This window comes from Calliopsis andreniformis, chromosome 4 (assembly GCF_051401765.1).
Source record: "Calliopsis andreniformis isolate RMS-2024a chromosome 4, iyCalAndr_principal, whole genome shotgun sequence".
Taxonomy (NCBI): domain Eukaryota; kingdom Metazoa; phylum Arthropoda; class Insecta; order Hymenoptera; family Andrenidae; genus Calliopsis; species Calliopsis andreniformis.
The window spans coordinates 493525-516082 of NC_135065.1; the positions used below are offsets into that span (position 1 = coordinate 493525).

A 22558-nucleotide genomic window follows, 5' to 3' on the forward strand; every position below is an offset into this window, starting at 1 on the left:
GTAAAAGAGGAAAGGCAAATATCGAAGAAACAGTGGATAATATCACAGCATTTGTGATGATATCATATTAAGCAATTATTTTCTAATAGTTTGTTAACAATATATACAACCGTATTAGGAAGGTCTGTATTATTTTAATAATTTTATTTCACTTAATAATTACTTTCAACATTATTATTTTACATATGTAGAAGCAAGCTTCTATGGTGGTGGGATGTTTGAAATAAACACTTCGACATATTTGCACTATACACAGAACAGTAATACTTTATTTAAATGTGGAAAAACAGAAGTAATGTAATCGGCATGATGAGAGCCATGAGCAGCCATGAGCATTAAAGGAAGTAGCGGCCAATCACGTATCGTACCGGATAGAACAGTGCCGCACCATACATTATAACAGTGTGGCGCTCGTTACAATAACACATATTATAAATATTTTTAGAAATTTTGAAAAGTTGTAATGTTAAAAGAGAATATTATTGAAGAGAATATTAGTATTAATTACCACGCATGCGCACTGAAAATTAGGACCTCAGAAACGCCGGAGTTTCACCTCTGTTAGGATCCTGTGTGCTACAGCATAAATGCTATCAACACTCGGAAAATTTCCAGTTAAACTGATAACCCTGTAGTTATTAATGGAAAAACGACAAATACAATACAATTTAACTTCAATTTTATTATTTATAATATGTTACATTGAAACTGACAAAGGTAAGTATTTTACACTTAAGTATTACAACAGTTTCGGTATATATGGTAGAATTAATTTCAACAGGCGGCTCAGGGTCACTCAGCCCCTCACGCGCCTTTCTGGTGGGTTCCCCCACTGCGGCAGTGGGGACGCACCTGCCGCGCGTGTGGAATATCTGTGAGCGCACTCCCCTGTCCCACCAGAAAGTCGCGTGAGAGGCTGAGTGACCCTGAGCCGCCTGTTGAAATTAATTCTATCATAGTCTCGCTACTTGGTAGTGGTCGTAAGCGTTCATCCCGAGCGGAGTACTAATTTCGCATCTCATTTGACTTTAAGTGGATTATTTGTTTGGGCGATACTGTTGATCCTTGGCGACATTACTCAATGATTGTTGTGAGAAATGGTGAGTGTGAATGAGATAAAAATAAATCGCAATCGAAGGAAAGGACAGCGGAGGAAAAACGTGAGAAAGAATAAACCTGTACTAAATGCACGCGGTGCGGGGCTCAAACAACAAGTCTATGTTATAAAAAAGAGTGGAGGATTGGGGAAAGAAAGGGGGATTGGGACTGCTTACTGTCTCTCATTCTTTCTCATGGTGAAAGCTCGTTGCTGGGATCTCGGACCGCGTGCATTTAGTATCGGCTTATTATCGATATATTAATTATTTGCATGACCAGGAAACTATTTCTTGTGTTTTATTAGAATCGAGAAAAAAAATGGAAGTTATTAAAATACACACTTGAAAGTTGTTCGAATTATGTCGCGTTTGGTCTTATTTTCATCGGAAAAATCACAATAATATAATAAAAATAAATCAAAAAATTAAAAAGTTTAACTTTCCATTTTTAATCCTGGTCTTGAAATACCTTCTTAATCTTCTGAATACCAGTCTTCTATTTTTTACAAACGAGTCACATTTCGGTGTCATATTTCGCACTTCCTTATTTTGGACTACGCGGATTCTCTTAATGCGGTCTAAGGAGGCGGATTTCGAGTACACACTCGTGGTACCTTCTGATTTTTCGCAATGCGTACCACCCGTTACGGTACGCCTACGCTGTTACTATGTTACAGCTCTCACGTGGATGACGACTAGAGATTCACTCTGATTCTCGACGTGATTCGACTCGAGTATCTCAACTGTATATCAATTTTGAGTGCTGTCGTTCGATAATTTTATATTATTCCCATTTTGGGTAATAATCTAAAGACGGGGATCGCTAGCATATTGTTTTGCCCAATTAACTGGGCAGAATTTGTCGCAATCGTTTGCTAATACTTTAATTATGTATTTTGCAATGTATCAGCATTTCTCACAGGTTGACGACAAGAAAGGGGACTACATGAATGTCTGAATGTAACAGGTGAATATTTTTGTTCAATGTGTTTTAGATTTAGAATAAGCGATAATACAATTTCTAAAATAGTACATGAACTGTTACCATTAATTTATAATATCCTAGATGATCAGTATTTAAAATTTCCGACTAAAGAATATTGAAATTTCCGATTAAAGATATAGCATGTAACTTTATTAAATTCAAAAACTTTCCGAATTATTAGGAGCGATAAACGGGAAACACGTTAGAAATCATGAATCGTCAAAGTGTAACTTCTTATCTTATAACTACAAACAATATAATTCTATTGTATTGATGGCGATTGTTAATACCCATTCAAGATTTACGACAATTGGTGTAGTAGTATAAATATAGTAATGTAGTACTATGAACGTAATAGTGATGCGGATATTTCTGATAATTACTATTTCGAAAAATTGTTTAACAACAGAATTAATTTACTAGAATTAGCATGAATAGAAGATGGTTAAGACACACTTCCATTTACTTTGATCGTTGATGAAACATTACGGCTTGCACCTAATTCAGTAAAGCCCTTTCCTCGACGGAGCTTAAATGAGAAAAAAGAATGTTCCAATTACAAATTGTCGTATGCTCGAGAAGCTATTGAATGTGCCTTTGACTTAATGGCCACAAAATTAAGAACTTTTGAAAATACAATTTCAGTAACTTCAGATTGAATAGATATTATTATAAAAGTAGCTTGCTATTACATAGCATAATAACGGAAGGAAAAACCACAAAACCGCGACTTGGAGCTTTTATAAGAACACTTTGCAGACGAGATGTAAATAAATCAAGTGCAACAGTAAAGTTTATACGTGACAACTTTACAAACTATTTTGTTAATAAAGGTTCTAAAAGAAATATGATTCTTAGACTGAGGAGTTTTATGCATTTACAGAACATTTACATGTTTAAGAAACTACAAAATCATGATATTTGTTAGAGTTGCTGAATGCAGTGATTTAAGGGGGTCCGGATTATCACCGGATTAGGGTCCAGTGAATCAAAGAAGGTGTACATCGTTAATTTTTCTTTCGTCTGTCCTTAAGAGGACAGACCGTTTATTGCAATTTATGCCCGAATGGAGGAGAAGAGGGGGCAGTCCGGGGCTTGATTTTTTGGCCGCTCCTAATCCTCTACGGGTCACCTCCGAGGTCCTGGTCAGCGATGCTGGAGTCTGGAACAAGGAAGGATCGGCAAAGTCGAAACAGTTAGCTTTCGACCATATCGAGCTGAACTGTGAACTGCCAACCAGGGTTGCCATCCATACCCCATACCTTTTTGTCCCTCGCCTAGCTGTGCTGCGGAGCCTACCTTCGGTTGCCCCACTCCTCTCACTGGGGAGCAGGTAGAAAACCTAACGGGTGTTCTTTTGTGCTACGCGACCCTACGGGCGGCTTTAACTTGCATAAGTATACGGCTCTTTCGGAACACCCGTTGGCATGCCTCACGCGGCACACAACAGCGTCAGTGAGAGGAGTGAGGCAACCGAAGGCATACTCCGCAGCACAGCTAGGCGAGGAACGAAAAGGTAAGGGGAATCGAGAGACTCTCGAATGGCAACGCTGCTCCCGACTTCAAGTCTCCACAATGAGCCTATGTGGAGGGGAGAGCAGTACCTTGCCGTAACGCTAAGGTAGTGCAGTGGACCGTATTACCGACTATTCTTCGCACTGAAGAAATCGTCGGTCGGCGAGTATACAGAGAGGAGAGATCCTCCTTTTCTCTATTTAATCTGCCTTCCAAGAAGGCTTGCCTCGTACGAATCTCGGCGGGAAGCCGAGATTCGCGAGCTAGAGACACACTATGACCAGATGCTGGTAGCCTTGGTGGCTGATAATGGCCAGAGGCTCTACCACTCACTGTTCACCACAACGTGTGCATCTATTCGACACACGTGGGCTGCTACTAAATCGGTGGCAGATCGCGGGTAACACAAAGGTGCCGCACTTACGTTAACCCTCTCTGTTTTATTGCCAATTATCAAGATTCAACCAAGCAGTGGTTTATGGTTGCTCCTCGGACGAAAAGCAAACTCAGGGAATCAGGGTAACCACCGATTCCAAGAGTGCAGTTAATCGCCTGCAATAATGCTTCACTGGACACTCAATGCTCCATCGCACGTATCCCACGTGATAATCGAGTCGAGCAATTTCACGAGCTGCAGTGAACAGACACAGCGCAGAAGGCGTCGCAAGTTCAGGAATCTGGTGCCCAAATTTCTTAACTCGGTTAACTCTTCTATATTCGCTAAAACCTTGCAACCTATCGAGCTAGCAGTGCAAGACTGACTCGGACTGACGAGTTCGAGACGCTCCGCGAAAGCTCGAAGCACCTGAAACTCCGCTACACGGCGCTCGCTCATCCATTATCTGTCTGTGTCTAGTGTTCTGATTTTACTTCCTCCCTCTTTCAGGCTCCGATATCTCCACTCGGCATCGGGCCTGAGATTTGAACAGGTGATCGCAATCGCTCACCTGTTCGAACGTCGACTGTATCAGCTGAAAAACGAGTCATAATTCGAATGTATCGTATCTGTTGTTGGCGCAACTGAATCTCCTACCGAAGGCGACCTTCGGTAGGTCACGTAGGCTAACAGATTACGATTGTCGCGGACGAGACAAAGGCTCGAAATTTAACCGCTTTTTAAACAATATGATATAAAATAAAGTACAAAATGAAATTGTTACGAACGGAGTTCATAACTCTGTCCGTAATATACACAACAACTCCACTGGTTAGTTATGGGGTGTATTTTTAGAAATAAATGTACTTCTATGCGTTCTAAACGCTTAGTCCAAGTCACTGCTGTATCTATGAATTGAATATCATGAGACAGTGCAAAATGGTAGTGTGGTCGCGATAACAGAACGGCTTTGAAAGAGAAGCTCCGCCACAATACGTGAGTATATCTAAATTTTTATTAATTAATTATTCAAGAAGGATAATGGTAAATGGGTTAGGAAATCATCTAGTCCCATACTGGCCCCGCTACGCGTTACTGATTTTCCCGAGAGGTGGAGGCTTATACTAGTACTGTATTTGGAAATATAGATATACATTATATATAAGCATATACCCAAGAAACCAAAGAGGAAAAAAAAATGAATATATGTAGATGTATCGAAACAAAATACTGTATCATGCTGTACACGTGGGTCTCTGTGCCAAAGATGGCCGTAAGGAAACCAAGGTAGATCCACGATATCGACTCGCGATATCGATGTCCTTGAAACCACGCGGAGAACAAAGGCGATAGCACATGTACAACAAGTTGAAAGAAACTAATATATAATAATACAAAAGAATATGAAAGTCAATTCCAGAACAATCAAATTATAAATAGAGATCAGATAATACTCAAAAAAACTCACGAAGTTGAAGAAATCAACATACTCAATCTTTCTCCAGAAAGGAATCCAATCGTAAATCAAATTAAAATCCTCAAGATATACCTGGTCGTTATATGGTTTGTAGAATTCTGTAAACTGTAAAGTGCTGATAGTACAGGAAAGAGAAAAGACAGCACACGCGGAATGCTTAGAGGTTTAAATTTCAAATTGAACTATGAATTTACGCGAACTGATTACGGAATTTTACGTGGGGCCGGGAAGTACTCCCGGCATACCACACTTTTGAGTAAAGCTATGCTCGAAAACTATTGTGAAATTAATGGAAATTAGTAACTGAACAGAGAAAGGAAACAAGAAGAGGATAATTAGCCCACGGGCTCCCGTCACTTACCTCACGACTTGTCGACGAAGAGTGTTCGATCACGGAAATCAGGATAGGCAGGATCCTTCGTGGATCACCAATACATTGATCTTCTGCTGTATCCGTGAGAGATCCTGACGAATAAGGTGAAGCAGCGTACGGCAGCCGTCGCGCGATTCGTCAACTCGCATTTCGATATATCGCATGTGCTCTCCTTCCAGTTTCTTCCACAATTTACCAATTGCTCAATATTTTGCGCTATGCTATTCATGTATAACATTCTCCATTGCTCCTTACAACTAACGACGGTCAATAATTATTAAACTCGCTGTAACAATTCGTACAGGTTTTTCATACATTTGCAGGAAACGCTCGGCCTCTTCGTCGCGTGGTACCGTCGCGTCGTGTCGCACGCTGTGTACAGTTTTTATGCGAATTCCAAAACCAGACGCGAAAGATTCTCATTTCAAATTTTCGAAACACCGTCGCATTACAAGCTTTTCCCGCAATCACTCCCAGCCGTCCCAATTCATGGAACATATGGGTGCATTGGAGCCCTATGAACAATTTGCAATTAGTTCTAACAGGCATCATGGACGACAAGATGTTCGATTCGCAACACAAGGTGTTGATTCCACACTCAGACCACATTCATTCAAGCGCACGAGGACCCGCAATTTTAAACATCGAAATATAACGATAGCTGTTACGACTAAGGTGTTCGCGCTCACCTTCTCGAGGCTTCAGAAGAACACACACACGCACACATACATCCTCACAAATCTCACACATTCGCGTCGTCAACTTTCGACGACGATTCCAAGGAGAGAGCATGTAATACAATACAATCCTTATAATTTAGAATTTTGAACTTCAAAGGGCAGAATGTGCCAGACCAGGAAAGTCCATAATGACAAAGCATAGTCGTGACACCCCGGCCGACGTAACGGCCGAAAATCAAAAATTCGAAAAATTCCTCTTCGGAACGTAACAATATACAATTCAGTTTTCATCAAATTTTTACACTAATACTTACATGGTTTATTGTGCAGATTTACACTACTGTAACAATCCGTGCGGCTTAGTACATAAAATGTTCACAGATAGAGCATTTTACCTGTGAACACAGAGTAGGATTCGTATGGCGTTAAGAAATAAATTTCATAGTCTACGATTTCTCTTTGAAATAAGACATAGAACGATTTATTAACTGTTAGGTCTTTGAGAGGGTTAACTAGACGATCTCTTGGTTCCTTTTCTAGTTAATTATTTATTCAACTTATTTTACATGGAACTACGTGGCACATGTCGAGCCGTAAACTCTACGCACACTCAGTGGCGACACACTCTCCAGTCCCTCCTCTCGCTTCGCAACCGTTCACACAGGGCCGTCACGCTCTCATGTCGGGCCCCAACACCTTCCCTCTTAAGAAATTACATTGTTGAATTATTACTCATCCGTATACGATTTCGCGTTCGGGTCTAAAGCTAAGCGACGCGGTTGTCTTCGTTCACGAGTCGAATATCTTATGGGGTTTCGCGTACAATATCGCGGTGGCTTCTTTCATCCGCAATCTGTTCAGTCGCGGGTTGCGGTGGGTCTTCCGTGCGTGCACGTCGTTCTTCCCGCGATGATGAATCCTCTTCTTGCGGTGGTGAATTTCTTCCCCGCGACAAGGAACGAAGAGTTGGTGAGGTGCAAAGACAATAGTCGTCTCTCGGTCGTACTTGATATTCATCGCTAATTATATTTTCCTCAGGGCCTGTTCCCCCTTTCCAGATGTGGTTGATGTGCCGCGATATGGTACGTTCATCATATAGAGTGATTTCAAACTGGTTCTTCGCCGTTTCTCTTCTTATGCAGCCCAGTTCTCGCTGGCCATTTCTAATTTGGACCACGACATGATCTCCAACTCTTAAATGTCGTTTACGTGCACCATGATGACTGTCAAATTGCCTCTTCATTTGGTCCGTGTTTTTTTCCTCTGCTAGGGTGTCCCGCTTTGGCGGTAGTAGCGCCATGAGTGGTGATCGCATCTTGCGTTCAAGGAACAGCTCCGCTGGGGATTTTGCACCGGCTGTACCGTCACACGGAGTATAGCGGTGGCTATACAGACATTCGTACACTTCCTTCTTCCAATTGGTAGTCTCTTTGCTGATTGCACGCTTTATGTAGTCTACCATTCTCTCTGCCAATCCGTTTGATTGGGAGTGTCCGACCGGTGACAGGAGGTGAGTAATTTCTTTTTCCTCGCAATATCTTCTGAACTGGTCGGACGTAAATTGAGTACCGTGATCGCTCACGATCATTTCCGGCGGACCGTATCGGCTAAACACCTCTCTACACAGCTCGACCGTACGCTCCGCAGAGATTGTAGTCGTCAACGCTATGTCGATGAATTTGGAGTATGCATCGACGAAGACGAGAATGTATTGATTATTGATAGGGCCTGCGAAGTCTATGTGTATTCGTTCTCCAGGTCTGGTAGCTGGTGGCCATGGACACAGTGGCACCTTCGGTGGCATCTTTTTTGTGAGTGCGCAGGGATTACATTGCTGGACAAAGTTTTCAATGTCCTTCATCATTCCCGGCCAGTACACGAATTCCCGTGCTAGTTGCTTCATTCGGCGGACTCCAGGATGACCAAGATGAAGTGTTTTTAATATCTTTTCGCGCATCCCAGATGGTATTATAACTCGGTCATCGAACATCAGTATACCCTCTACGATACTCATAGCATGGCGACATTTGCTGTATCTGGTGGTTACTGCGTCGGGTAGTTTCAGGTTCCAGTTTTTCGCTATCGCTTCCATCACAATTTTCAACTCTGGACCCTTTAGAATTTCTTTTTGCAAATTTGTTTGTATTTGTCGTCCAAATTTGTCCAAAATGACGTTCTTCATCTGCCGCACTTCTGTTTCAACCATTTGAACAGATGCCACCTGTAACTCTTCGGCGTTGTCCTTGCGAAAATCCTCGACGAGCCTTGACAATACATCCGCTTTCCCGAAATCTTGCGTGTTGATGTATTCTATTTTAAAGTTGTAACCGAGAAGTCTAATGGCCCATCGTTTGAGGCGTGCGGCCGTCATGGTCTTCAGGCCTTTTGTGTCCTCTGTGCGTAGAAGAGCTAAGAGTGGTTTGTGGTCCGCCTGCAATACAAATAGTCTACCCCATACGAATTTATGAAATCGCTCTATCGCTGTCACCAGAGCCAATGCCTCCTTTTCTAATTGGGAGTAATTCCTCTGTGAATCCGTTAGGCTTTGTGACATATGGTAAATCACATATTTGCGACCATCTTCGTTTCGTTGGGATAGCACCCCCCCGATACCTGTCGCACTAGCATCTGCAGCAACGATGAGGGTTTTGGATGGGTCGTAGTGTCCTAGTAGCATTGGACTCAGCATGATCCTTTTTAATTCACTTAGTACTCGTTCTTGTTTAGGACCCCATTTCCATTTTACGTTTTTCCTAGTTAACTCTTCCAGAGGCTGTTTTAGTTCATGTAGACGGGGTACGAATTTGCCATAATGGTTTATCATACCCAACAAACTTCTTGCTTCCGCTTCATTCTTCGGTGTGGGCATGTTTGCGATGGCGCGAGTTCGTTCACTATCAGCTTTGATACCGTCGGCATCCACAATGAAGCCTAGGAATTTGACTTCACTCATATGGAATTTACATTTCGCCAGATTGAGTCTGAGTCCTCGATCTGACAGTCTTCGCAAACACTCTTCTAGACGTTTGTTGTGTTCTTCACGTGTTGGTCCTACGACCAATACATCGTCCAAGTATACCAGTACTCTATTAATACCAGCCAGAGTTTGGTCCATGGCCCTTTGGAAGATGGCGGGCGCCGTTTTTATTCCGAAGGGTAATCGTTTAAACCTAAATAAACCCATCGGCGTAGTTATGGTTGTGTAATCGCGATGTTCTTTAGCAATCAGGATTTGTAAATATGCGTCGCTCAAGTCTAACTGGCTAAAAAATCGGTTGCCATGAAGTTTTGAAAATACATCTTCCACGTTCGGTAGTGGGTACCTATCGTCTATTAACGCTTTGTTTAACCCTGTCGAATAATCAGCGCACAGTCGAATATTTCCGTCCGCTTTTTTTACTATTACGATTGGGGTAGCCCAATCAGAGATTTCTACCGATTCGAGAACATTTGAGGTTAGAAGACGTGGGATTTCGTTCTTGAGCGGCGCTTCCACCGCGTATGGAATTGGTCGGCACGGAAGTTGGACATTCCTCGCGTCAGGTGCGAGGCGGAATTTAGCAACGAAATCTTTACAAGTACCTAATTTGTCGCAAAATAAATCAGGGAACGCATTACGAAGTTCCGTGTTTGTAGTTGATACTTTACCCTTGTCAGTTCGTGGTTGCCTCGTCTCCTTTTCCTGTAACGCGATTCCGCCTTCCGTTTCGTTTCTTTTTTTCTGAATCACCGCGACTTGGTTCGTCCCGTCACGATTCATTCGCGGCAAACCCCACAAATTAAATTTATCTATACTATCCAAGCCCAGAAGATTCAAGTCTCTACGAACAGACACATGAATTTCGATCTCCTCGGTATGGCCTTGAACAGTCACAGCGCTTCGAAAACATCCGCATGTTGCGAAATCATCCCCGCCGGCATGCGAAACTCTTATACCAGGCGAGAGCGTTGGTCGGCCTATACGATGCCACTCGTTTCGCCCTATTATCGTGACGTCCGATCCTGTATCATACTGGAATCGCAAAATTTTATTCAATACTGTCGCGTTTACGTATATCCGACGCCCGTGTTGAGTGCTCGAAATCGATTTTATGGTTAAGTATTTTGTCTGCCCCACGTAGCAGTCATCTTTTCGCGTTAACCGACAAACTTTGGCGATATGTCCCTTTCTTTTACACTTATTACAAATGGCTTTAAGGAAAGGACACGCCGAGCGCCAATGATGATCGCCGCACCCGTTGCATTTCGCTGGGTTAACATGTGATTGACCCGAATCCGCAAATTCTTTAGATTTTTTTGAATTTATCGACCCGATTTCATTTTTCTTAGTTTTGGAATACGCAAGTGCTGTTTTCGATTTCGAATGAATAGCATTCACTGTCTCCGTTTTGTTTATCGAATTCGCGAGTGTTTGTAACCCCGAGCAAATATTTATGTGCGCCTCGAGCTCTTTCGTGACTTCCGCAAGCGTAGCATCCGGGTTTCTTTCACAACTCGCAGTGCGATTTTTTTTAAGTCTTCATTGTCGGCCGAATGGCATAGCGATTGTAACAATAATACAATTTTTAAATGGTCGTCGGTCAGATTTGCGCGATCGAATTCTGTCGCGTATAGGTTAATACGGTCTATGTGTACACGTATTGGAACGCTTTTATCGTAGCGGTAATTTAGAATCTCGATCCGGCGACGCATAATCGATTTGTCATCGTTGAATAAATGTTGTAATTTTCCGATTACCTCGTGTTGTTGCATCTTCGCTGGATCTGTCGGTGCGACATGGTCAGTTAAACGGTCGAATTCGACTTGACCCAGTTTACCCAAAAGTAAACGCGCCTTCATTTCATCCGGAAGTGATGCTGCTTCTATTGTGAGTGTATACTCGTGCCTTTGTAGCCATTTCTTGAAAAGTTTCGGACCTTCCGTCGTATTGTAGACGTACTTTTCGAGACGATCGTTTAGTTGGTTAAAAATTTCCGTATTTGAACTCGTTGGATTCGTACTCGGTACCTGTTGTAATTGCGATGCTTGCAATTGTAATAAACTTTTTATCGTCTCCGTTAACTGTTTGATTTATTCCGTTGTCTCCATCGTGAAGCACGCTTAACCTCACTTTTTCGCACGTGGTTCGTCGGCTATTTTCACTTACCGCGAACGGTTCTCCCGTTAATTCTCCGACTGCGCCAATTGTTAGGTCTTTGAGAGGGTTAACTAGACGATCCCTTGGTTCCTTTTCTAGTTAATTATTTATTCAACTTATTTTACATGGAACTACGTGGCACATGTCGAGCCGTAAACTCTACGCACACTCAGTGGCGACACATTCTCCAGTCCCTCCTCTCGCTTCGCAACCGTTCGCATAGGGCCGTCACGCTCTCGTGTCGGGCCCCAACATTAACCTAAATATTTTACGCTACTAAAGTGTTTAATTCTATTCTTATAATCATATAAATTTCAATCTTTTGATGAAAGAGATTTTTATAAGTATATGAGTTAATAATTGTTACGAGGTTCTATATATCAATCGAATATTAATAATTTATAATCCGAGCAGATGGCAGTGATGATCAATGTCGATATGGATCAAGGAAAGGCTAAGGAGCTGAATAAAGCTGCCTCGGAGTGGTAATCAAGGAGCTGGTTAAAGCTGCCTTGATTTGGAGAATCCAAGGAACTAGTTAAAGCTGCCTCGGTTAGGAGTGATCCAGGAGCTGGCTAAAGCTGCCTAGATCGAAGGAACCGAGGAGCTGGTTAAAGCTACCTCGGTATGATTTGAGCGTTTGGATTCAGAGTGAGAACTGCGCTGTGCGGTACTACTGTCTTCGTTCAATCTCTCTGCTGGTGCTGGTGCAGCCTTATTTATACCAGAAAATTGCCTCCCTCTTTTGGGCCTGATGACTGCCTTCGATGTAGGGTCACCGTCGTGTTGCGCCTGCGTGTTCAGGAGTCATTGCAGGATACACACTCCCAATTGGTTCCAAGGTTTTGACGCATGCGTCTGGTAGTGTTTGCGCAAGCGTACAGAGAGCGTCCCTTGTTGATTGGCTCGTGCTGTCATCATCCGATCATCATCCTGTCGTCAATGAGTGTTCCATCGCACGCCATAGGTTGTTGCTTTGGTGACGTACTAATTTTGTGCGCATGCGTGAAGGGAAACGTCTTGTTGTGTGTGCGCACGCGCGTTGCGTATCGCTGGCGCGAAGATTCGATTTAAGGATTTGAGAATAGGTTTATGAGTTAGGGGTTTAGATCACTGCGACTGTTCAGATTTAGTTATCACTCATTATTTATTAAAGAAGAGATTGTCTTTTTGGTTAGAACTCGATTTCTTCGTAGACGAAATCGCAGCTGGTTGTTACACTACAATAAGTAAGGTAAAAAGATATATTAGTATATTATACAGTTTTTTGCGTATTTTTTTTATTTTGTTAATGTATGCATAACAATAAATACAAATTAAACATGCGCAAACAATATAGTTTTATGTAATTTTTGCCTCAAATGTAAATTTGTACCCAACAGGTTTGAGTTTTTTTCTTAGCATAAGTTAATAATCTAAGCGTTGTATATTTATTTACAATTGTTTTTAATAAAATTAATTCATGCGGTTCATTAAAACCATCACTTTCAAGCACTGTGTGCTGTGACATAAACAAATCTATTATAATGGAGGCAAAGTGTTCTATTACGACGCACATATTCTTTGTTTTAAATTATTTTGATTAATGTATGTTCCACATTTAATCTGGGATTTAAAAGATGGGAAGCATAATTTACCTTGATTTATGAATATTGAAAGTACACGGTGATCATTTTTATTCAATGCATATGAATGGTCGTTACCTCGTGACGAGCTATTTAAAAATTGTGCACAATGTTTGCATGTTAATTTAGACCTAAATTTTTATACAATGAATCCAGAAATATAATACTATATATTTTCCTGTTAGAACTTAACTAAAGAACTTAACTCTACATTGTTCATGGAATTCATTAAATCGTTTAATATAGATTCATTTTCTTCTAAATTATTATTTTGTTGTTTTGTAACATTTCTTTTTGGTGCCTGAAATTGAAGAGTTGATAAAGAATGCGAATCTTCAATAAGGCAATTACCATTTATACTCGGTCTTATACTATGTATTTCTGAACAATACTTTGCTAAGTGCCCACATAAATTGCAAACAATTCGGGTTGTCGTTCCAACCACCGCGAGTTCTTATGCAGGAAAAAAGATTCAAATAATCCTGGAAACATTTATATGTCAGAAAATATTTTAAAATATTTGATTCAAAGAATATGTTGCTTAAATTTAAGAAGCTAAATGTATTATCTATAAAACCTATTGCAAAGGTTTTGCGTCTGTGTTTCATTATATTTAGAGACATTATATATTGTCGTGCACGTTGAAAAAATCTAGATAAATATTCAACATTGTGTGGGAATATAGGACTTTTATACCATTTTACATATGCAGATCGACTATTCAAAGCATCAAATAATTGATCAAATATACAGATAAATTCCGTAGTCGCCTCGCTTCCTTGGAATCTCATATGCCCACTTATTCTTAAAAAATCAATTGCATCTGCCACGCCACTGCTCACCACTTGTGCTGCTAATCGCACGCTCATTTTTTTATTTCGAAAATTAACATCTGCTGGGGATACTTTATTTGCAAATTTAAAATCTTCTTCCTCCTAGACTTCATGCAGTTTTTTAATATATTTAAAGTATATAGCACCTAATCGGGATACAAGGTCCGTCTCTGTAAAAGTATTGCGACATAGTTTAAGCATATGGCATGTATCTAAAATACAATGAACATTGCAATCCACACTTGGATGCTTAAAAAATGTAACCATATTTTCTCCAAATAATTTACATCCGAACAAAACCAGAGTCCTCAAGTTACTAGCACAGCCATCGCAAGTGATTCATCTCACGGTTATGCCTATTTCTTGGAGAATAACTAAAGCATGCTTTATAATTTCGCATTGCAACTGCGCTTTTATTTTGTTGATAAAAAAAATGCAATGGGTATTTTCAGTTTCTTACTGTATGACACTATTTTTAAAACTAATACATCTGTACTTAATTCTTCAGAATCTGTGTTGGCAATACCGCCGCAATCTACATATCCCCGATACTTATCATTTCTATTATCATATACAATTTCACTGCGTATTGACGTCGAATCAAATATTAGTGCTACATTTTCTAAATGACTATTATTTTTTACTTCTTCTTTTAAAAAAGCAATCACCTTATGCCTGAAGTCGGGTTCGCAATTATAACTCGACAGACATTTTCTTAACATTGAAGGATGCGGTAAATTCAATTTACTTCTGACAAAAGTATGAGCCATCGGCGAATAATAGTAGAAAGTTAAAGCAAAGCTTTTTACTTCTTCGCTGTACCGTTTTTTACGCAAAGCAACCGACCCATTATGCGCTTTATTCTTTAACATGCCTAACGCAAAGCCACTAAATCTATTATTTAATACTTCTTCTACAGATTGTGAATATATACCGTTGCTTTGTAAATGCTCCATCACATCGCTTATATTATTCAGCCGCAAGTGTCTGCGTCATAAGCGCTTTTGTAATACAGTTAGCCTTCTTCTCAATCTCTGTATTTTTTCAGTTAAAACTGTAAATGTGTCTGATGTTTGAACACCAATACTTCTTTTCGTGTTATTCTGTTCTTCTTGCAACAATGAAATAGAAGTTTAAGGTACAATTTAAATTTCATGAAAATATTACAAATTTTACCATTGTGGATTGTGTTGTTTTGTCTTTGGAATGTACAATCATTTAAGATGTTGAAGGTTCCTCTTCAATTACCTGCAAAATAATAAATATGTGTAACCATTTAGAAATAAATAATAATGCATCCCGAGGGGTCTACTTCATCCGTGCTTGCAGGTATTGTTGCGTGGATTGGTAACGAAAACACATCTATTCATCACTTTTAACATTCATATATTATGGACAAAAGTAATACGTGTAAGGATGGCACTAAAGGCGGATTACGAGGAGACAATAATAAGAATAGATTGATCAAGAAAGACGCAATCCCGTGATTCCCTGCGGCTACGTTTGGCGAGGCACTGCCGCGGATCGGCACGTGCCCGAAGTCGTCCGATGTTTTACGAAAAATAGTCGTCGCCTAGTGACGGATCGCAACGGTTTCGACCGTTATTGAAATGCGTATGACTCGAGAGTCACACACACATACACACATGCATACACTCGTCGCCGCAACCGTTTCGACCGTTATTGAAATGCATATGACTCGAGAGTCACACACACATACACATATGCATACACTCTTACATACGGCAATACAGTAATAATAATCACAACTATCTCCATGTATGGCCGCGCACCATCATCACGCAAGAAGAGGACCTAATAACTAACAACTTATGAAAAAGAAAAACTCTCCACATGCCGCCATATTCAAGTTGGTCATAACACCCTTGCCAACAAATCCCTCCTTATGGCTGCATGTGCTCTATAATACCTAATCCTAAATTGTGACAACTATGTTCTAGCTTATCTCGCGTTTGAGGGTTCGTTAACATGTTCGCTAACATCTCTTCAGTCTTTACTTGTTGAAGGTTAATGTTACCATCTATAACTTCTTGTTTAATGAAATAATATTTTCTATTTATGTGTTTGGTACGTGTTTCGTGCGGTTCAAGCTAGCGAGTCGCCGCGGCGACTAGACCCCCCTCCCTGCGGCCACCGGCGGACGGATCGACGCGCATGCCCGATAGCCGAATCGAGGCGATAACGAACGCCGATCGGCAGCGCGCTTCTTTCTAAAGGCCGCTTCCCATTGCTGTAAGTTCGGGCCGCGAGCGCGTTCGCCGTCCACTGGAAAGTGTCAACTCTACGAGCAGGAGGGTCTGAAGTACCCAGCGAGCCTGCACCGTGATCTGCTTAATCACCAAACGAGCCCGGCAAACCCAAAGCGACCATGCACCGCGATCGCTGTCGCCACCGCAGGCGGTCCACAAGGGGTAGGGTCTTCCTTCCCACAGTGTGTCGCTTATTGTAATAATTTTGAGCAAAACTCCAAATAATGGAAAAACTCAAAAAAATGGAGCAATAGATATGACTGAGAAGTACCTTTCTTTCATATTTATGTAGGTATTGCGCTGTAATTATGTCATCTTGAACAAATATTGTTTAGTTTCCAGCAATAATTATTGCAGCTTTCAACAATAATTAACATGTTTCTGTCTGCTTTTAATGTATGAACCCGTACCGATACGCAATAAGTGCGCGTATACAAGTAATCTGTTGAAATAGCATACAAAATTAGGCTGAAAATTACAAATTTCACTCTGTTCACGTGCTCGCGTGCTCGGGTGCTCGGGTGCTCGGGTGCTCGGATGCTCGGATGCTCGCGTGGAATATAGCCGTGGCTGCCTGCGCCGAACGCCTCTCATGCTCGGACGCTCGTAAAAATCGACCCTTTCGAGTGGCTCGAAGCGTCGTTAAGCAACCTATGCTCGCCTAGTGGGAACGTCTTTTCGAACAAAATTCGCCGAACACGCACAATTTATGACCGAACGAGCCCGTTACAGCAATGGGAAGCGACCTTAACGATCATTGCGTAACGAGTAATCGTAACTCTCTTGTTGATCGGATCGTAGCCTCAATCGCTTTGTTACACAGTTTTTTTTCTTTTGTCGCAAGTGTTAATCTTTTTCTTTTTTTTAACTGTAATTTGTGTGAAGATTAAGGACGTATCATTCCTAAGGTTCGATAAAAAATAAACTAAAGTAATTGGTATTCGTGCTCGAGGTAATTTCAAAGACCTTCCTTTCTCTGTCTTTGGTCACTGTGCCCGTTGTCTCCCGCTCCTCCTGTCCCGGAGTCCGGCAGGAATTTCGAGCGAAATTCAAGCAAATCAGCATATACAGTCCACTTACTTCACCAAGTAACCGACGAAGACGAAACATTTGGTCCTTCGAGTCGGATCTGTGGACTCGCCAGAAAAAGGGCACAGTGTATTAAAAGGGTCACCCGATCCCAAACTCGTCGTGCACACCAGCTAGCCAAACAGGAGCGTTCGGAGTTGGAAAAGCAATGGCCAACAATAAATTGACGATGGACGAGATGCTCATGCAGCAGCAAGAGTGCATGTCCGCAATCTCCCGAGCGCTATCCAACGTTAAGAAGATGGGTCAGAAAAACTACACCATCGCCAAATTGCAGAGTAGGCTCTCAACTCTGCAGGAACAATTCCGCCTCTCTCAATCGCTACATTGGCAAATCAAACTTGCCACACCATCGGATTTCGTGGACGCGCAAGTACTTCAAGGATCAGTTCTTCCTGAGATGTGAGGATGACTATATCGTCGCGGCTGACTACATCGCAGAGTGCATCGCGACGCTGCAAGTGGACCAACCGCCTCCGTCGACCAGCACATGCAGCCATCGTTCCGCCACGGAGATCAATGCCCGCCCCACATCGCAACTTGCTAGGGTCAACCTTCCAACATTCTCAGGTGACATCGCAACATGGAAAAGTTTTCACGATCGATTCAAATTATTAATTATCGATGATCCCAGCCTTTCAGACGTTACGCGGTTGCATCACCTTAATTCGTGCTTGAAAGACGACGCGTCCGATATTATTAGTACCCTGCCCATAACGGAAAACAATTTTAAAGTTGCGTGGAATTTAATCAATTCGCATTTCGATAATGATCGACATTTGATTCAAATTCATTTACGAGCGCTGAGCTCGTTGACCTTTATTGTCGAAGAAACCGCTCAGGAGCTCCGGTCGTTGCTAAAAAAGGTCAATGTCGCTGTACAGTCGTTACGAAATTTGAAACGTCCTGTTGATAGTTGGGACGATATATTAGTGTTTTTAGTATCCGAGCGGCTGGACGCGTCGACGCAAAAGGCATGGGAGCTTCAACTCGGCACAAAAACAAAATATCCACCGTATGTGGAGTTAGATGAGTTTTTGGCTAATAGAATCCTAGCGCTTGACTCGATCCCGTCGGATAGACCTACGTCATCGAAATCACGTTCTGCTGGAGCGCGCCTATTAGCAAATCATAGTACGACAACGGTTTTGCCTACAAGTCCGCTGTGTCACGAACCTCACGGCCTACATAATTGTTCAAAATTCAAAGATAAACTCCCTGCTCACAGGTTTGAGTACGTCAAATCACAAAATCGTTGCATTAATTGTCATAAATCGTCGAATTTAAATCCCGTGTCCGCCGACAAGCCGCCAGAAGCGTCGGAGTCAAACGTAACGGCCCACGTCATCGAGAATGTCCCCTTCCCACGAGCTATCGTTCTCCTCGCAACCGCACGGTACGGGTGTCAACATCAGCCGGTCGTTCTCGCATCGTTCGCGCGCTGCTAGATCAGGGGTCGGTCGTAACGCTTATTTCAAAAAACTTAGCTCAACAATTAAACGCTCCGAAACAACGGGTCTCACTCGAGGTTAATGGCATCGGGAGCGCGAAGGCTGATTCGAAATTCATAACAACAATCAAAGTGTCACCATCTAGCGGGCACGGGCCGGCGTATTCTACTACTGCGCTTATCCTAAACTCTCTGTCTCGATACAGTCCTCCGAGGATGCTGTCGCACGATGGATGGGATCATATTAGAAATCTTCCGCTCGTGGATCCCGATCCCATGAGCCCGGATCCCATTGATTTGATCATCGGCGTGGATGATCAAATCATCCTCTATGGGGTCGTCTTGCTGGAGGGTTTCCGATCCGCGTCTAGATTCGAGCCATTGGCACAGAATTCCATTTTCGGATGGATAATTTCCGGTCCGATCGAGGCCCCCCCGTCGCTGCCTTCGGGTTCAGTCTCTGGGCATCATGTAACTACTGTTGATTCGCTCGAACAGGAACTCCGACGATTCTTGGAAATTGAGAACATTATGAATCCATCTTTGCAATCGGTCGAGGATGAGCGCTGCTTTGTCGAGACGCACTCACGAGACGACCAGGGTCGGTACGTGGTTCGCTTACGTTTCAAGGAAGGGCCCCTCCTCGACATCGGGGAGACGCGATGCGCCGTGCAATCGATGTTACGCCGTTTCGAGCTCCGGCTGGCGTCTGATTTCGAGCTGAAACAGCAATACACCGCGTTCATTCGAGAATACGAAAGTTTGGGACACATACGACGAGTGCCCGACGACGCGAAGGCGCCCAAACAAGCGGTATACTTACCCCAACACGCGGTCGTTCGTTCTGCCAGCCCGTCCACCAAGCTCAGGGTCGGTTTCAATGCCACGCAGCGGTCCTCCAACCAGTGATGCCAGAATCGTGGGCGCTGGGCGCTCGACGGTTCCCTCACTATGACCTACCGGCGTCCCCCACTTTGCTTCCATCGACGTGCACACAAGCTACGTGTCCCCTGTACGTGTGCGGTCCGTATTACTCGTTGCTTTCAGGCACTGTTTCATGTTTCACGTTGCCAGAGGCGAAAGCTCAAGCAGAGGCACGATCGCCGTCGCCGTCGTCAGTCGCTAACGTGAGCAACGACTCTCGACTAGGCGATACCCTTCAAATCCCAATACTGCAGATTTTAATGAACTCATAATTTTATGTTATGACTTCACGATAAAAATAAACTGAAATCAGAATTACAAGTTGAACAAATTTACCTAAAATATTAACATTTCCATTAGCTTATCTTTTTTTTTCTTAATTTTATATAATTTGACGTTCAAGTTTCGAGAGAAAATCCTTGGATTACTAAAAACTTCTTCAACTAATTCACACACGTTGCCACAACCCCTTCTGTTGCTCTGCGTATACAGTATGTCCCACGAAATCCTGGACAGTCGATTATTTGGTAACCTATTAAAGATACAAAATAAGTTTTTATATAAAATTGAATGGCAAAAGGGGGCTGATTTATTGGCTGTAATAATTTTTTTTTATCATTATTGCTTACAGAGATATGAAAGTTAAGTTTGGTTTTTTAAATGGGATTATATATTTTTTGTTTGATCAATAGATAATACGTTTCAATACGAATTCAGCAAACATTAATGTATACACCTTTTTTCAAATAGTTTTTAAGATATTACGCGTAAAAGTTTACTGATTTTTGGTATAAGAAAATCTGCGAGACCAGGAAGCACAGTAGGAAGTCTCGACTCTCGACCACACTTAAAATGCTACGGGTTAAACCGTACCGTGCCTCTTGAAACTGATACGAAGAGACTGGGGTAGGACCGGCAGTCCTAAATTCTACACAATAATTTTGTATACACCGTAGTAATACCATCCACGTCTGAAAAAGTTTCTCTACCCCTTTTGTACGAATTTAAATTCAAATTCTAATATTAAATTCTTGTAGTACATAATATCTTGCCATCATAAGTATTTTCCATTCAAATGTATTGCCAATTTGTTAATTACTTCAAAGTACGAGAAACGCTTTAGCTTTATCCATTAGCTTTATTTCTTTATTAAAACATGGGCGATATTTTTCTGCATGCCGTAAAGGTAAAGGGTTGTGAAAAAAACTATTGTGTAGAATAGTAGTCTCTTCGTATCGGTTTCAAGGGGCACGGGTTAACCCGTAGCATTGTAAGTGTGGTCGAGAGTCGAGACCACCTACTGTGCCTCCTGGTCTCGCAGATTTTCTTGTTCCGAAAATTAGTAAACTTTTACGCGTAATATATCAAAAACTATTTGAAAAAAGGTGTATACGTTAATGTTTGCTGAATTCGTCTTGAAATGCACTATCTATTGATCAAACAAAAAATATATAATCCCATTTAAAAAACCAAACTTAACTTTCATATCTCTGTAAACAATAATGATAAACAAAAATTGTTACGGCCAATAAATCAGCCCCCTCTTGCCATTCAATTTCACATAAAAACTTTTTTTGTATCTTTAATAGGTTACCAAATAATCGACTGTCCAGGATTTCGTGGGACATACTGTATACAGGGTGTAACAAAAATGTCGCAGTTCCTTAAAAGGGGTGATTCAGGGGGTGATTTGAAACAACTTTTTCCTTAGCGAAAATGTAAGATGAGGCTTCGTTAACGAGTTATTAACGAAAAACACCGGCCAATGAGAGCGCGAGTTTGCCGCCCGAGCGACCGCGGTAGCGTTGGGTACGCGCGCTAGATGCTACAGTTGTACTCCGAACAAGAAAGTCGTCATACATCGAAGAAAATAGCATTAGTATGAAAACTGAAAGCAACATAATAAATAACACCGAGTCCTTTTTTTGTTTATCACTTAAAGTGAATAATTACTTAAGATCGAGGAAAACTACGTGCAACGTAAAAATACGAATATGTAAATCTCTTATTCGCATAACGTATAAACGAAAAAGCAATACAACGAAAAATAAAGGAAGAAGAGAACAAACTTCACCTGTAGTTTGTAAACCTGTGTCACTGGGTCACTGTACCGATCCTGGTCATCGACCGTCGAAATGGTTTATGCTAGGGCACGCGTTTAGGTAATTTATGGCTTTATTGCTTTGGTTTCGAAGGAGACATGATCTCGGAGTGTCCGAACAAAGAAGGTCTGAGGTGCTTAAACTATGTGGGGGGTACAAGGAGCTTCTTTGGAAAAATTCTACCCTGCCATAAACCATTCCAGAGGTCGATGACCAGTATCGGTACAGTGGCCCAGTGACACAGATTTACAAACTACAGATGAATTGCATTTAATTCATTAATGATTATTATTTTTTAAATCTAACGCAGACTACTTTCTACGTTTCTATCTTCAACGTTAATTCTCCAATTCTCCGTTCATTTCTTTTGTTGCATTGCTTTTTCGTTTATACGTTATGCAAATATTTTCACACTAATGCTATTTCCTTCGACGCATGTCGACTTTCTTGTTCGGAGTACAACCGTAGCGCCCAGCGCGTACCCAACGCTACCGCAGACGCTCGGACGGCAAACTCGCGCTCTCATTGGCTGGTGTTTTTCATTAATAACTCGTTAACGAAGCCTCATCTTACATTTTCGCTAAGGAAAAAGTTGTTTCAAATCACCCCCTGAATCACCCCTTTT

General features: G+C 41.8%; 1 protein-coding gene across 1 annotated transcript; it reads left to right on the forward strand.

Annotated features, from left to right (window-relative positions):
• Positions 1 to 17641: 17641 nt before the first annotated feature.
• Positions 17642 to 19816, forward strand: LOC143178258 (uncharacterized). Its single transcript, XM_076376792.1, has 3 exons — positions 17642 to 17655; positions 17699 to 18781; positions 18829 to 19816. The coding sequence occupies exons 1-3, from the start codon at positions 17642 to 17644 to the stop codon at positions 19814 to 19816; spliced, it is 2085 nt and encodes a 694-aa protein (XP_076232907.1).
• Positions 19817 to 22558: the final 2742 nt, after the last annotated feature.